General features: G+C 36.0%; 1 protein-coding gene across 2 annotated transcripts; it reads right to left on the bottom strand.

The window, feature by feature from the left end:
• Positions 1-257: 257 nt before the first annotated feature.
• LOC139958643 (cullin-2-like) lies at positions 258-17,859 on the bottom strand. Of its 2 annotated transcripts, XM_071955871.1 has the most exons (23): positions 17,704-17,838; positions 17,065-17,134; positions 15,949-16,116; positions 15,123-15,225; positions 14,449-14,543; positions 13,999-14,098; positions 12,991-13,073; positions 12,323-12,419; positions 11,482-11,592; positions 10,159-10,321; positions 9,848-9,937; positions 9,264-9,298; positions 8,413-8,520; positions 7,852-7,914; positions 7,042-7,170; positions 6,557-6,643; positions 6,228-6,374; positions 5,638-5,718; positions 5,152-5,218; positions 4,713-4,912; positions 4,010-4,111; positions 3,660-3,776; positions 258-2,738 (listed from the first exon to the last, which is right to left on the bottom strand). In XM_071955871.1, the coding sequence occupies exons 3-23, from the start codon at positions 16,065-16,067 to the stop codon at positions 2,610-2,612; spliced, it is 2,226 nt and encodes a 741-aa protein (XP_071811972.1). In that variant the 5' UTR covers positions 16,068-16,116; positions 17,065-17,134; positions 17,704-17,838; the 3' UTR covers positions 258-2,609. The 2 variants fall into 2 exon arrangements, with proteins under 2 accessions (XP_071811972.1, XP_071811971.1); XM_071955870.1 differs by lacking the exon at positions 17,065-17,134 and having other exon boundaries at positions 17,704-17,859.
• Positions 17,860-17,939: the final 80 nt, after the last annotated feature.

Here is a 17,939-nt window from a genome sequence, read left to right as displayed (position 1 = left end):
CACGGATATTGCTTCTTATTCCAAGCGAACACGAGAACAGACTGAAACACAATGGAATGATTGCTATAGATCATTGACAGATGCCACGAATGCGGCAAGGGATTCACCACATATTAGTGACGGGTTGGGTTGCTCCAAACATATTGCCTCCCAACCCCACCCCCCTCCCTCACACGTCCTCATCACATCCCAAAATTTGCATATTAACGATTCTTCCAAATTTAAACTGAACACAGTTAAGACGAAAGACAGAGGTACAGAGCAACAATACAATTTATTATTTCTCTATAATGTCATATATTGAGAACATATCCGTTACCTCATTATGATCCACCTTAATGTGTAATTGTCCTTAACACATTATTGTGTAATTGTCTTTAACACATTATTGTGTAATTGTCTTGAACACACTATTGTGTAATTGTCTTTCAACACACTATTGTGGAGGGAATATTTGGAGAAAAGTTATCAAGCAAAAATTTCATAAAATACAAAGTAGTGGTGCAAACCAGATTTCACAATCTGGGGTGATTGGTAGAGAGGTAACAATGGGAGGGTGATGGAACTAAGCCTTAGAACATGGATGGAGGAGGGGGGTAGGGGGGTGAGGGTAAAGGTGGTACTACATATATTACCAAATGCTTATAGTGTCAAGTAACTGCTGTGGTTTTAGACTGTGAGTACAGTGCTGACATGCTCTAGCTACACCATCTTATGATGATTATAAATACAGAAGATACAATGAATATTCATAAGTTGTAGTTGTGTTTCATTTTTAATTCCTTTTCTTCGTGTCTGTTGTTCCATGTTCAACATTTTCCTTACATTGTGGTATATTTCTGACATCAATTCTATCACTAGTCTCACATTTGGTAGTCTTAGTTATATATTAATGGCACCGCAAAATGTGTGATTTTTTAAAAAATTGACCATAAATTTATGTGTTTAATATTGTCCAGCTGACTGTTATAGGAACACTGATTCACATATAGCAATAGTCTCCATGCAAAGCAATCAACTTCCCGAACTAATCAAACTTAGAGCTAAGAATTCTTTATTTAAACTATAGCTATATATTACATCTTTAACAGTAGCACAAAAAGTTCCATCTGAGCCAAAGTGGTTCTCTCCCAGATTCCCCCCCCCCAACATCCCTGGGGAACTCATGGCAGACTCCCACACCCCTGCCTTTCACTAAGGGTAATAATGGTGCCAATGAATACAGTTTCATTACGAACCACTTAGAGAAGTGTAGGAAGCCAGTACAGACAAATAAGTCCTGAGACTTCAATTTAACAAGTAGTATCGTACAATCAAATTTACTGTCACAAGCCTCACATACATTTATAATTTCAAAATTGAGAAATTTATACTTTGAGGGATGAATAAGCTTAAACCACATTTAATGCAACTGCCTGTGTTTGGCTGTCATGGTAATCACACCTACTGTGTATCAGTTTAAATAAAATCACAAATTATTCCAAGTAACTACTTCCTACTCTTGGCATTTCCCTCCACTGAACATTAATAGGTAAATAAATACTACATGAGATCCATCCAGTTCAATAGATTGCATCCCCAGACGCATTTTATTTATGCTAATCATGTAAAGGAGCAAACTATGGATATTTGCCTTCATTTATGAAATGAAATATGGCTAGTAGAGATAATGAACCACATTGTTATGGGATTACTGTATATGAAAATGATAAATTTAAATAAGAAAAAAACAAAGACTTTCTTGTGCATTTTAATTTCATTAATTTAAAAGGTCACTGGCCCATACTTATAATTTGAGGTATAATCCTGTTGTAATCCCTTGTAATCCTGTTGTTATCCTGTTCTAATTACTTCTGTTTTCTGCTCTTCTAAAACAGTTTTCATTAATCTAAAATGAAGATGGTTTAACTAAAATTGAAACTAAGAAAATATTCTCATGTAAGATTGAGGGAACGCTTTGTTCCAGCAGCCAAAATATATATTTTTATTAGTTCAAACTGCAAATAGACAAAGTAGAAACCATCTTTGCACGTTGCATTTACAAATCTCTTGAGATTTAAAAGAGCCAAAGATAATTCTATATGCAGTGTGAACTTTAATTCATGGTTCTCCAGGTCAGAGCAAACTTTGTTTCCAAGACGTTGCCATGAACAAATCAACTAATTTTAATATTACCTTCTTAAGGAAGAATCAGTGTGTAGATACAGTTCTCTGATACTATCTTCTCAAAACTTTTCAGTTCTTTTCAATAACCTTGGATTGATTCTGGAGAACATTAATGACTTCTCAGAAATTAATCTGTCCTGGACTAGCACCTTTAACACATTTAATTAAAGGATCATGAGGAAGGCATTGGTACATTAGCTGTGAATATTACTGGGTATTGGTAGAATTGATTCAAAAGTTTAGATTAAGGATATGTGTGATTCAGTTATCTTCTTGCCTTGCAAACTATTGTTCATGCTAACTGCAAGTATTGTTTCAATCTAAAGAGATTGCAACATAGAGTCAAAGTTCAACATCATAACTTTGATTAGTTTCAGTCACTGAGCCTACCATGTCAACTTTGAGTAGTTGATGGTAAAGAATTAATGCATATTCATAACTTCTTAAGCTACATATGCATATTCATCAGTGGCACCTGTTCTTTCAATGTACTGTTTATCAATGAGTGCTTCTATACATTTCTTGATCATACTGACGCTGGGGGCAAATCGGGCCATGGCTTGGCTGATCACCTGCCAAAAAATGAAACAAAGACAAGAATAATTAAAGAAAAATGAAACTAATAAATGTAATCCTGGTAAGGAAAAAACCACTCTCTTCGGGGGTAGCCAACTGTTACTACAGAGGTTATTACTCCTTCAGTACATGCCTTTTATCATTTATATTTCATGGTGTAGTTGTTTCATCATGTCTTCAACAACAATACCCCACCCTCCAGATCTGGACCAGAATTTAGAACCAGCAGGTTATTATTATTACTTTAGGTTTACAGTCTTGTACAGGGCCAAGGCCCTTTCACACAACTTTTACAACTTAACCCTGGTCATTGGTAACTTGTCACACCCACACACCAAAGTGTGCACAATTCAATCAATCTCTCCTGGGGCACCTCAGTGCACCACAACCACGTGTCCCCCGGGGGACTTCCCATAGGGTGCAGCCACAAACCGGCGCATGCAACTATATTTACAAGTTACCTCGCAAGTCCCCATTTATACACCTGGATGAAGAGAGGCAATGGAGATAAAGCGCCTTGCCCAAGGACACAACGCAATGATCTGGCCAGGGCTCGAACCTGTAATCCTTAGATCACAAGTCCACTGCCTTAACCACTTGACCACAACGCCCTCATAACATAGGTTGTATCTATCATCATAAAATGTTACCATAGTAACCTTTACCAAAATATTTCAAACTACTGTACATACAAATTCTGAGCTTTCTCTGAGGAGGGTGACAGTCAGGAGAGTGACAGCCAGGAATAGAGAGAGAGCAAGGGTGACAGCAAGTGGTGTGACAGTGTGGACAGTGAGAGTACAGAGGGTCACAGTGAGGGTGACAGCAAGGGGTGACAGTAAGAAGGAAGGGCTAAAACAGTCACAGGTATTATGAAATGAGTAATAAGTGGCCTATAAATGTTGCCCTGAGCCTACCTCTTGTATTAGGATGTTGTGTTTCAGTTTCTTCCTGGCTTTCATGATCCTGACAATCGCTGCCTGGAGGTAAAGCTTGCGGTCTTCCTCCACCGCAACATGTGTCTGTTCCACTTCCTATGGGGGGGGGGGGGAAATATCAACATATCAATTTCATAATTAACAGTGGCAATAATGGCTTTGCAGCTGTTGACCCAGGTTATATCCGTAGAGAACAATAATGAGGACAAAAGGTAGGAAAAGTGCTCCCTATAGCCTCGTCCCCCCTCACTCACCCCCCACCCCTCCCCCTCATCTCATTCCCTTGTACTTTTCATAGAAAACTGTTTCATAATTTAGCTGAATCTTACCTGTGGAGTTTCCTTCTGTATTGCAGCGCTGATCTTGAACTTTGTTCTTTTGTTTGAATAATTGAAGTTAAGCCGTAAGATCGTGTTAGGAACAATATTGCCCTGAAATACAAAATAAAAAGTTCATTAATGCTGAATATGTTCTTGTAAGATCCAGATGCTACCAATTAATTAGCATTACTTAGTGTCATGAGATGTCACTCTGTTATTACACTTCTTGATCTTCTTACATCACAGGTAAGTAGACAAACAAAATGAAGAAGAAATAATTGTAAATTGTAAATAAAATGTCACTTTTTTTTTTAGCTGGATTGATAAAGGAGGCACTCCAACTGCTTCTAAAAACATTATTTACCAGTTGGATCCATGCCTGGCCTACTTTGTATATAAGATTCAGGGCAGATAATGTTATGAACTGTCATTAAGACCAAGCTATAAGTGAAAAGTTGAGGTTTTATCAGATGTTTTGATTTTATTGCAACAAACTGTCAATTTGATGCTGGTGTAGAGTGAAATTTACCTAACAATCACATGCAGCTGCTTTAAGACTGTTACTTACATCTTATCTACATTACTGCTCTACTATTGGTAGATAAAAAGATGATTTATAGCTCACGTATTGACTGTTTGAAGATATGGAAGTATTTTATAGATAAACATAATGACTAAGAGGAACAATGTCAGGATAAATTGATGACTCTACCTCTGGTTCTTGTTCGATGAGTTTAACATCAACTAAAGACTGGATGTTGCGAGCACACTCCTTGTCGTTGATTTGTGTGCAGGTTTGAATGTCACTGAAGGGTAGACTGTCCTCTGTATTAAACAGTAACAGTATTCCCATCTGGAAGGTGCTCACTGTTACTATGTACGACTTCTTCAAGTGAGATAATTTTAATTCCGCTGAGAAAAAAAATTCATCAAGGAAAATAATTCAGCGTTAATTCTTCTGCAAATGGTCTGGAGTTGTTCAAATTTAAGTTTGATTTTACTTAAAATGTTGTTACAAATATCAATAAATGGGAAAATAGATGTCCCCACCCCCCTGCCCACCCCAAAGGCTTACATCTAACCTCTCTAGGTCCTCTGGTAACTAGTCGCCATATCATACCACATTTTCAAGCCAATAATATTCAACCTACCTGTTGCTAGGTGATGTAACCATGTTAACCTCCTGCCAGGGAATTTATCTTTGTAATATCCTTCGAACTGAAAATTGAAAACAAAAACAAGGACTCTTGTAACCATATTATTCATGTATATTTAGTACTTATAAATATTCATGCACATCCAATGACACATTCAGTTACCATATTTATACATTCACCATTTTTATCGCAATCAGGTATAAATATGAGGATATATCCGACAGCAAGTACATATCCAGGAACAATGTGCACACATATTCTACACAAATAAGATCATTTCTTATGGTATTGATAAAAATTTAAATATGTCCAGTAATGATGAATATTCACACATATCAACGATTTGTAAATTAAGTCTTTAAACAAACAGACTTTTCAACTGATGAAAGAAGTCTGAAAAACTATTTAAAGATATTCAGTGTTTTGCTTAGTCCTGTGCTCTACTTTAAACAAATACATCAACCTTTATGTGAAACTTACCATTTGTACACTCTTCTCTAATTCTTGAGGCAGAGCAAAAGTTGACGGAGTCTTGGGAGGACCAAAGGGCCACGACCCAGTCTAGAGATGTCAAGAATAGGTTTTGTGGTGAAAGTTATTCGATCACCTCTTCAATCGTTGACTTCATGGACTATTCAAATTATCAAATTTAAACATGGATCCTGAACAGTGCCTTCCTTTTTTCTAGCAGAATTATTCCTGCAGCTTCCAACATTAATTCTGCTGTTTGAAAAGCTATGTGATACTAACATCCATAAAGATCTGGTCACCCCTCAGAATATTCAATTAAGCAAATTGACAATTCAATTTATCATGTCACTTTAAAAATACTTTTATCTTTCTCTACATTTCCTCACAATTGTAGTTATAAATAAATCTGTTTAATATAAAGCTGGATGCAATTGTTATGTAAGGTCACTTCCACACAAACTATTTCAAAATGTTTCTTGCATTATTTTCTTACAAAAGATGTTAGAAAAGACAGAAAATAGTTGAATACATTTATGTACCTTAAAGAACAAAATGGAATGTACTGGTCTGTGTAATACCCAACTGCAAGTTGCACTTACCGTTAAAACGTTAATAAAAAAATTAATACCAAGTTCTACGTTCTGTTTCGTAAGAAAATCAGAAAACTTGGAGTTGAGATCTTCACAGACGCCCATGTCCATGTACATCCGATGAAGTTTCACTGTGAATTCATACCCGCAGGCTTTCTGTAAGAACAGACGAATATTAGAAATAACTTAGGAGTGATATTACTGTGACATTAAACATGACATTAACATTGGAGATGGAAGTATTCCACATTACCGGCGAAGGGGGGGGGGGGGGGTTGAAACAAATTATTAATGACATGAGAACCAGCTCCATGAAATAGATAAGGTGATTTTCTTACTTTTAGTTTGTTAATCATAGATTCCTCCGCATACATGGAAGTGTATGCAGCATGTATCAATCTCCTTGCCAGCATTCGTGCATAAAACTGGTGAAAAGAATACAAAGAAACCATTGTTATATATAATGAGATGGGAATTGATGCGACCTCTACAAATCTCTTGGCTAGCATCGTTGCAGGGAGAAAACAAAACAAACAATTGCTTCTTTATTGTTTTTCTTTATGCAACCCGGGCCTGTTCATGGCTGCAAGAATTATTTCAAGTTCCTGTGACCATACTGACGAACAAAATGCAATATTTGCTAAAGTGATAAAGTCTTGTAGTTTTCCAAGGCCAATGTCAGCATTTCATTTTACTGAAGACCTACAGCAATATTTTGTCTCATATGACACTGCATGTTACCTTTACTGTAGAATAAACCATTCCACCACCTTGACACTTAACTTTATATCGACTATACACAGAAATCTAGAATTCAACATACCCTTTGAAACACATCTTTATCATCCAGGTACCGGAATACCAGGATGCACTGGTCAAGTTTATCTTCTAGTTCCGATTCTGTCGTACCCTTGGAACTCTTCTTCAAGAAACTGTCACAGTATTTTGCCAGCTGAAAATGTATATAAATATAGTATATAATATAATATGCAGATAAACATCTATCATTGTAAACAGAAATGATGACATCGAGGAGAAAATGTGACATGGAATCCCTTATAACACAATCCTATTACACATTCCTATATGCAAGGTATGACACAATCCTATATGCCCATAAAACACACTCATATATACTCCTATCACACACTCCTATATGCAAGGTATAACACACTCATATATAACTTTATATTTACCTTCATATAACAAACCCCTTATAACAAACTCACATGTACTTTTTTAAGTCTTTTTTAAGACTTTATAGGAGACTTCCTTTCCCATTGTACACAATTGGTGATAAAACAAATAAATAAATGAATTAATATACCCATTAATGCCCTTATAACACACTTATATATGCTAACATAACACACTCATATAAAAAAACATAGCGATTTCATATATATCCCTATATTAACACATTCAAATACCTGTTTACCGATGCCACACAGCCATAAAGACTCATAGCATACTTGTGCATATGCCTGTCATAATACACTCATATATAACCCTAAACAAACACAGATATCTCATATATCTACTGTAACTGGACAGACATCAGCGAGATCATTATTTTTATATGCTGCTACTGTTACTGCTGCTGGTGCGAGTGAACTATTTGTGGAAGACTCACCAGTTCTGGGGACCTGCATGGTAGTTTCCCTTGTATTCTATGGTTGACCACAGATGCACAGGCCTGGAATGTAAGAAGAATAATAAATAATGTTTGGAGACTGTTACCACCTAGCATTGTTTGGCATGTGTAGAGGAACTATGCCACAGGTATGATATTAACAGGTAGGAAGGCACTAGCAGTTATCAAACATGGTTCAACTTACCTTTCTGTGAACAGTGGAAAGTATTTGGTCTTAAAATGACAAATCACAAAAGAAAAATCAATCTTGAGCAAAGACACAAAGAAATCTGTATTTCTCTTTTAGTCAAGTATTGAGATTATAACGATATAAGCGATGTCAAAGGTCATTTAAGAATAAACTATATAAGTTTTTATCACTGCAGTGAGAAGCAAACAAACATTCAAATATCTAAAGCTAGCCCATTGTCTTGATTCATTCAATCTATAATCTATTATATACAATATAAGAAAAAAATACCTTTACAGATCTAAATATTGATACAAAATCTAACATTTTAAGCTGAATCATAACAATTAACGGATGGCAATTGAAGTTACCTTGTCAAGAGATTTCTCAAATGCAGAGTCTCCTGCAAAGGTACCTTTAATCATCTCAGAATACTTCTGATGTAACGACAAAACAGCCTCAACAAACTGCATAGGCATCTGAAACCAGAGAAGACAGTAGCATTGAATAGAGGCAATCAGTGAAATACTGAGGCTGAACAGCTCAACGAAATGACCAGTTCAAACCGGTTCCTGGCAGTCATGGGTTTGAATTGTAAGATGGGGTAAGAATGACAACCTGCTGTCGAATCGCAGAAGTTTGACCTGGGCTCTAGAAGAAAAGTCCACAAGAAGTTGGTTCTGACAAATGGCCAACCGTAATATGGAGGTCAAACTTAATCATTACATTAAATGTGAGACTATGAACCATTTTGGCTATTAATGCTATGTTAGGCTACATAGACATTCACACCAAGCTAATTGTTACAATGTATTAATGCTATGTTAGGCTACAAAGACATTCACACCATTTTGGCTATTAATGCTATGTTAGGCTACTTAGACATTCACACAAAGCTAATTGTTACAATGAGGAAAACCAGAAATGTATACTGTCTCCCTAACGCTGCAAATTTGATGAAAAACAACCCAAAATCTGAATGATATTGCGACTGAAGTAACTAAAACAGATATGATTAAATCTGTGAATCATAATCCGTACATGAATATTCATAGATAGCATCAACTCCTTCCTTGCCATCATTCCTCTGTTTCCCTCTGATTGCTGTGTTCGTACGCCCATTTTTCCAATTAATCTCAAATGAGATAAGATACATTAAAGGCAATTTTAAGTTGCAAAGTCATATATTTTAGTGGTGTAAAAAGCCACATTTATTCCTTACATTTTCTTCTTTCAGGCCTCGAAGCTGACCCAACCCTACAAAAGAAAGATATAAATGTTTAAATTTTCAGTTAGCTTCCTAGAGTACAATAAGAAATAAAACAATGAATGCATGGAGGTATTTCTAGTTGGTGTTGTTGGTGACACCATGACCTTCTTCCTGGTAGATCTTAGGTGCTGGCAGAAAATCACAGACTAATGGAAACAAATAAAATAAGCAAACTATACATAAAGCTCCACATAAATTGTCACCAAGTCCCGCTCAAGGGATGAATTGTTTTAGAAATAGATGAATGTCTACTAAATGTCAAGGGTGAGGTGAAGGAAGACATTGTTCTGACTTATCATCAGCTTCTGATAAAATGTAGAAGACATGTTATCATTCAACTGTTTCAAAATTGCTATTGACTATGTTTCTGAGAAAATAGGTAGAAAAATATAGGTAAGTTTTATAACTGGTTTCTCTCCTTCTCTCTGCATTGGTCATGTATAACAGTTGGAAGAAATGAGAGAAAACAGAGGGTTTGGAATGAGTGGTGGGGTTGGGTCGGTGTGGAGGGAGGGGGGGGGTAAGATAATATTCACCTGTTTCCTTGATGTGATCCTCCAACTCCTTTGTCATGTGTTTAATACCATCTGGAACAGACTTCAGTAATTGATACATCCTAGACAAGTCTGCAAGTAGGATAAAAACATTCAGATTTTGGAGGGAAAAAAATAAGAGAAACAGATGAACATTGGTAGAAATTTTGGCATCCTACTAAAACTTAACTCTTGAAATGCAATTAATTTTTGACTCAGTAAACTCTCTCAGTGTATACTAGAATGTGGAAAAGTTTGACCCAGAAAGATATGCAAACATGAGATGAAAATATTCATGATTTTCATTAAAGTACCCTCTAATCTTTCTTCTCCGACCATTTGATGGCATTCTGTGTTCAGGAATCCTAGCAGATCAGCAACCATCCTCTGGCCACACTCATGCTGTACTTTGGCATAGGATGTATGATGCAGGAATTTATGACTGCGGAGGTTTTCTTCTTGTAAGTATTGTAACACCTGTCGGCAAAATATCCAAATCAATAAATCAGTACATATAGTTTCATATAATTTACAGACAAATTCTTAAAGTGTCATGATTTCTATCAACTTTTTTAGAAATGGCTTAAAGCACCATCCTACATCATGTCTTTGCCAAATGAACCTTTTAGCAAGTAAGTCATAATTTTATCAGATTCTAAGATTTTGTCAATACGGAGGGGGGGGGGGGGGGAAGGAGTGGGGGTTGCATAAGATTTCTACAACATCTAATAATTGGGAACGTCGCATTACAATTCTTTCATGGGCATATGGTGTTAAAATTCACCCTAAATATTCAATACTGGGCCTGACCTGGAGAACAGAGGTAAGCAACTCTTGATTTTGTAACAAATTTTCCTTTGCTTACATTTCAGTAAGTGAAAATGGAGTAACCAAAACATTCACTAGTCAATTGACAAATATCTCAATCGATAACAAAAATTGTGATTAGCTTACCATGACAATGCACCACACATTTCAAGGACTGCATTAGGAGATTGGAGTCAAGATGGTGGATGGGGATTTACTGTATACCCTGACAATGCACCACACATTCCAAGGATTAGCATAAGGGGATTGGAGTCAAGATGGTGGATGGGGGGGGGGAGAGGTGGGGATTTACTGTATACCCTGACAATGCACCACACATTCCAAGGATTAGCATTAGGGGATTGGAGTCAAGATGGTGGATGGGGGGGGGGGGGAGAGGTGGGGGTTTACTGTATACCATAACAATGCACCACACATTCCAAGGATTGCACTAGGGGATTGGAGTCAAGATGGTGGATAGGGGGAGTGGGGCATTTACTGTATACTGTGACAAAGCACCACACATTGTAAGGATTAGCATTAGGGCATCAGAGTCAAGATGGTGGAAAGGGGGCGGGGGAGTAGGGGATTTACTGTATACTGTGACAATGCACCACACATTCCAAGGATTAGCATTAGGGGATTGTAGTCAATATGGTGGATGGGGGGGGTGAGGGGGAGTGAGGGATTTACCATATAATATCATCTCAGGGCAATGATTTCAAAGTAAAGTATTGCTAAGTTATTTCTGTGACACTGCTTTGAGCCTCTCCTTTGCCATGATCAGATTTTTCAATATTTATATACTTGTTGTTGTTATTTTAACTCACCCTTTCCATGTATTGAGAGCAGTTAAGAATTTCAAGTAAATATGAGGCTTCCTGCTTGTAATGTTTGCCTGTCTCTTCCAAGAACTGTATTTCAAAAACATCCTGATATAACTAAAAGAACAAGAAATCCTGAGTTAACATTAATGACCAGGACCAACATCCGTTATTGTGACTTCAAGAGGAGACATAAAAATTGCCATTACTTTTCACAGTTTTCACTTATTAAATGTTAAGAGTTATCTTCAATAAAGCCAATGAGGGCAAAATGCCAAAATATAAAAATTTGCTTCATATCACAGTATTCACAAACCACAAAAAATTGTTTATACAAACTGTAAAGGTTAAGTTATGGTTTCAATGGAATTACATGAAATGCATATCCAGCATCGGCAGTGTCAAGCAAGTACATTTTATCTTTCAAAGCTAGAATTCTTTTTAAAAGGAACATAAATGGAAAGGAAATTAGGGACCAGTCTTAATTGTGTTGATGTGATGGTTTTCCATACCACAGTGTTCAACTCTTTTTGTATTTGTAAATTCTCCGTGAAAGCTAGTCAGTTGCAAAATTGAAAGGGATACTGATTGGCTATCTTGCACATTTATTGGTTTAATTCTATAGTAACTTCCCTACTAATCACTAACACATTTGTGCAAGGTGAGCAATAAATCACAAACTAAATTTTTTGCCTGTCAGGGAGTAATAAAATATATTTACAATCTATGGGATACCATGCTATATTACTGTTAGCTGCAGAAATAGTTCACTACTTGACAATACAAATAACCCCATGGTATTATGTACACACTGAATCTCTCAGTTTGTGTGTACTGTTTCTCATACCTTAAGTTGGTTTTTTGATTTGTAGCGTTCTACCTCGACAAGAGAATTGATTACACTGTGTAACATGTTGTTTGTGGTGCCTTCTCCTCGTCGATCTCTACAACAACAAAAAAGAAGACAAAAAAAAGAAAAGTTGTGATAACTGAATTTGAATTTTTTATTTTACTCTTTTACAGAATGCAATTACAATGTTTTACTATTTATTTTTGACTCTTTCACAATATGTTATTACAATACTTTACTATTTGTTTTGTCTCTTTATAGTATGTAATTACAATGTTTTACTATATGTTTAGACTTTATTTTTAATATTGTTTTTTTTCCCTCTGTATAAACAGTATGTTTGTAACATACCATTGACAACAACTGATTTGATAGTTTAACATGCATTGTCTTGACCAAGAACAGCACTGACAACTTCTAAATTGTATTAATCTTGACACCTCTTTATTAAATAAAAGGGCTTGCAAGCTTGAAATTTAAATTTATTCAACATTTAAAATGCTGCAGTCTACAAGTTCTAAACTACATTCACTTCCAACATCTTCTGAATATTATGCATTGCAAGAGGTCAGAGTGCATGACCTGTGTCACTACGGTAATTGTAGTGAATGTGTCAGCAGGGAAGCAAATGTTACCAGATGTTAATAGCATAGAATATTCCTGACCTTTGAATTTCAGTGAGTAGTAGCTGTTGTAGATTCTTCTTCATTGGTTTAATCATGTGTTTCTTCCATATATCCAAAGCTAACTGTAAGAGATGAATATCAGATGAGATGAAGGTGAAACAAAGGAAGGTTGAGTAATTCAAGCAAAATCCAGATTCAAGAACATAAAGTGACATTCTGTATTTCTGTGTGTCCTCTGCATACCTGATATCTGAAGGTTAAATTTATACCCTAATCCCATTCAGATAAACCACTTTGGATAAACATCATTCAACTGCAGATTGGCAAGAAAAGTGTTTTGATGTAAATCAGTGTTCACTGTAGGGCTAGCAAGGATTAACAATAGGGTTGGATAAGAAATAGTAGGGCTGGATAAGTATTAAGAGGGCTGGATACGTATTAATAGGGCTGGATACATATTAGTAGGGCTGGATAAGTATTAATAGGGCTGGATAAGTATTAATAGGGCTGGATAAGTATTAATAGGGCTGGATAAGTATTAATAGGGTGGGATAAGTATAAATAGAGCTGGATAAGTTCTAATAGGGCTAGATAGGTATTAATAGGGCTGGATAAGTATTAATAGGGCTGGATAAGTATTAATAGGGTGGGATAAGTATTAATAGGGCTGGATAGGTATTAATAGGGCTGGATAAGTATTAATAGGGCTGGATAAGTATTAATAGGGTGGGATAAGTATTAATAGGGCTGGATAGGTATTAATAGGGCTGGATAAGTATTAATTGGGCTAGAGAAGTACTAAAAGGTATTAATAGGGCTTTGAAAGGATTAAAACTTAACATACAAACATATACCATATCTACCACAATTACGAGAATACTTAAGTAATAGCAATTGTCACTGAGTGAAGATAGCTATGAGAGCATGTGTCTATTGATACAATAATTCATCAATACTTGAGACATTTGGTACAGTTACTGCAAACTATACCAACCAAACTCAAAATGACTGAAGAAGATTCATGTCAGTATTGGTTGCTATGGTTACCTCTCCAATATCCATCCTCTGTTCATCAAGCAATTCAAATGGAAATGCCCCAAAGTTTCTGTCTGCTTCGCTGAGCTTCCTGAGGTGCTCATTCAAATATCTAGAGGAAGATAAATATAGATCAAGAATTTAGAAGATTCTAGTAAGTAAACGACCTTGGTGTGTTTGAAGCAGTAGACAATCTATTATGTAAATGACCTTGGTGTGTTTGAGGCAGTAGACAATCTATTATGTAAATGACCATGGTGTGTTTGAAGCAGTAGACAATCGATTATGTAAATGACCTTGGTGTGTTTGAAGCAGTAGACAGAATGAAGCTTTTGGAAACCATCACTAGGAGATAATTTCTTTATTTATGAATGTCTTTCCAAACTTAAAACGAATCTCACTTTCTTGATAAACTTGACTTGATTTGTGATCGACTCTGCAAACATAATGACTAATACTAACCTGTACAAGAAGTCCATATATGTGGCTCCTTGGCTGTACTTAGACCAGTTCTCTTCATAACACTGCAAAAGCCTGTCCTCATTTGATAAAACATTCTATGAAGTAAGATAACATTTAAAATGACCAGATGAATAGAGAGCATCTCAAACAGACTGTTATTCAGAGGTAACTCCTACAGCATAAACCATTGACGAGACTCAATATGAATGGATGGCGGTGTTGAATGGTTAGGCTGAAGGTTTCAGGGGGAAAATTAACAATTGCAGTTTCTTCACATGAAAGCAGATGTCCTATGATAAAAGTGCACACTGAAAAATGACAGGTGTGTGTGGTTAGACATGTGTAGATACTAACACTAATTTGGTTTTTCAACTTCAACATCGTTTGTGAGATTTTGTGTGATAGAAAGAGTTTACATCATACTAGAGCTTTCTCAAATGTTGACATAATATACTTCAAGATTGTAAACATCTGGCAGTAATTGATATATTCAAGATTTATTTACTGGCACAGGTCATAAACGACTCAAAACGTTAACACCAAAGTGAAGTTGTTATGTTCAGTCTGATGGTGGGTTAAACTTAACGTAGGTACTGTATAGTAAGAATCAGAAACTAGCTTAACTTTATGACACTTAAAAAAAAATTGTTAATAATCTTCTAGATATTATATACCTGGTGCAATTCTTTGACATGGAACTCCAAGAACTCCTTAGTCTCATCATATAGTCTGTCACTGTAATTATCTGGAATGGCCACACAGATGAAATAAACATCTCTGGGTATTAAAGGTAAGGACCAACGATTAAAAGAGTATTACTGTACAGTGTATTGATATAAATACAGTACAATCCTGCTAATGTAGGCTCATTTTAATGTCAACTATGATAAGAATTTAACCAAATATCCTGTTTTCCCTAAACATGTATGAACGAATCCCTCAAGGTTTCTTTGCTCCACTTCTACAAAAGGTGCTTCAATTATATAGTGAGAGTTTGCAGTCTTTGACAGAGTCTGTGTATGTAACATTTACATCTTTTAACCACAACTATTGCAAAACATGGTATCTCTCTGAGAGACTTCAAATCACAACTGAATATCATTTCTCTGAAGAATACTTGTGGGCCATGGCCCTGGCCCTCCAATGTTGGGGCCCGAAAGTTGGCACAGTGTATCAGGCTACACTAAACAATAGGAGAGGGACATGCAAACCAGTCATGATCACTTCAACAATGTGTTTCCTTTTTAAGAACATTATATGTATCAAATGAATCAACAAAGTCCACAGTGCAACAAACCACTACACTGAAAAGATTCCAAAGTTGAGTTAAAATGTTGAATTGGAAGCCACCCGATGTTAAAGTTGTAATCCATAAGCCCTTGCCGGCTTCTCCCACATAAAGTGGTGGTCACTTAAGCATTGTAAACATAACTGCTTGATTGTAATTATTATAATCGCATATCTTCTATGAGCATTTTCAGTTGATTTGTCAAAGGATACGAAAAGCGATCATTCCAGGTCATCCGTTTGACATTATGAAGTTTGATGACGTCACTGACCGTCTCTTTAAGACGTCTCCATGTCTTATCAAAGTCCAGCTCCTTTGGTTTGAGGGACATTTTGGCAGCTGACTGCCACACTGGTCAAAGGTCAGTTTTGTCAAAGGAACTGTCAAAGAGGAGACAACAATATAATCTGTAAAATTGCATCCAAAGGTCAAACAAGTTAAACTTGTTAAAACTGTTCCTTTCAATTGAAAATATGGAATAACAAAAATTGAAATTATGGAATACCAAATTGTAATATGAAAATACCGGGATAGTCCAAACTGGTTGTACTCAGCAGACTTTTTGGGTCTGCTCTCCCAACTTAAAGGAATATTCCTGTAGCTGAACTTGTTTGTATAAAAAAAATTGCTGGACATTTTCTGATCATCTTTACATCAAACCCTAATCCTTAAAACTATACAGGTGCAAGGTCAAAGGTATGAGTTTTAAACACTGATGATATTTTGTTTCTGGCAACAGCAGTGTGGATTGGTGTCACTGTGGCGAGTTAGCTGAAAATGTTTTTCTTTTCTTTCTTATAATTAAATTATTTCATGACAGGAAAATTATATTACTATCACAATTCCCAGTCAAATTCAAATTTTAATGAAATTCTAAATACTGAGAAATTTGTCAGTTACGCAAACATTTCAAATGTATGTCATTTCAAAGATAAATCAACGAGAAGATGACGTCACCAGAATACAAACAGTGATCCAGAAATATTTCTAAATGGAATGTTCATAGTTGAGTTTCTGAATCACCCCATACTGTAGGCCAACAGTTACGAATTTACTACTTAACAAAACTTATGTTTGTAAGGCTATAGTAATGACACCACTTTCACAAATCAAATGTAAAGCATGACCAAAACTTGACTTGACTCAATGCCAATTAATAATATTTTGATGGTTGACTGCAAATGCAATGTGGATTTTCTAAGTTTAAGTTAGCACTTTTATCTTGCCATTGGTTAAAGCAGTTCTGAGTCCAAACTTCTTACGGCAGGAGCTCAGTGTAATTAATATGATCCAAATTGCTTGACAAATTAAACAGTCACAAGTAATACCTTTGGGTACTTTAAACGGTATAGTTATATTTCATCTGGTTCTTTGCTCTACAAAACTGCATATTCTTCCCTGAAATTGAAAATTTTATCTTTAATTAATGAAAGAGAAATCAAGGAGACATGCAAGATTTTATAAGCTTTTGTATCCAGCAGGAAATAAGATAGAAGTATGTACCATGCTCTGTCGAGATGGGAAGTACAAAAAAGCTTCTGTAAATGTAATAAACAAAAGAGAACGGTTTTCTAATTCCTTTCGTGTTTGGAAAGATGGATCATCAAAGGCTCACTTCAAAGTGTATTAATATGTTCAAACTCACGACTCACTACTAGTCCTAGATTAAGGCTCCTGCAAGCCGTGATGGCCTGTACTGTTGCAATTCTCATTTATCTGATTGCTGTCTAAGTAACTTTCAGTTTGGTCCCGTTCGAATAGGCTACACGACTAACTTTATATTGTAAACATGCACTAACGCCTTCGCGAAACTACTACATGTAACACTAACACAGCTTCGTTTGCCTAACTTAGGCCTAGGTAATTATACCAGGAAACCATACTCAAAAAGGTTACTTAAGCCTCAAGTGAAAGAATAGTTTTTGAACCATTCACACTTAAAGAAACTATGTTTCCTTCTTAATTACCTCTAGCAAACGTGGTAGTTTTGCGATAATTTTCTGCTCCTTTGACTTTAACACCCTAGCATTACGTTGCGAAAGCCAAGATCTCTTAATGTAACGTGACCATGATATCTAGCCCGTCGCGTTAGTTTGAAAAGGAAATCCCCGCATATGCCATATACAGTCTAGTATAGGATGACGAGGAGTAAAGTTTTTCTGGGGTAAACCATCACAATTATATCGAATTAAGTTGCAAGCCT

The sequence above is a fragment of the Apostichopus japonicus genome, chromosome 18 (genome assembly GCF_037975245.1).
Source record: "Apostichopus japonicus isolate 1M-3 chromosome 18, ASM3797524v1, whole genome shotgun sequence".
In the NCBI taxonomy this organism is placed as follows: domain Eukaryota; kingdom Metazoa; phylum Echinodermata; class Holothuroidea; order Aspidochirotida; family Stichopodidae; genus Apostichopus; species Apostichopus japonicus.
Note: the sequence above shows the minus strand (reverse complement) of the source record. Positions and strands in the feature narration are given on the sequence as shown.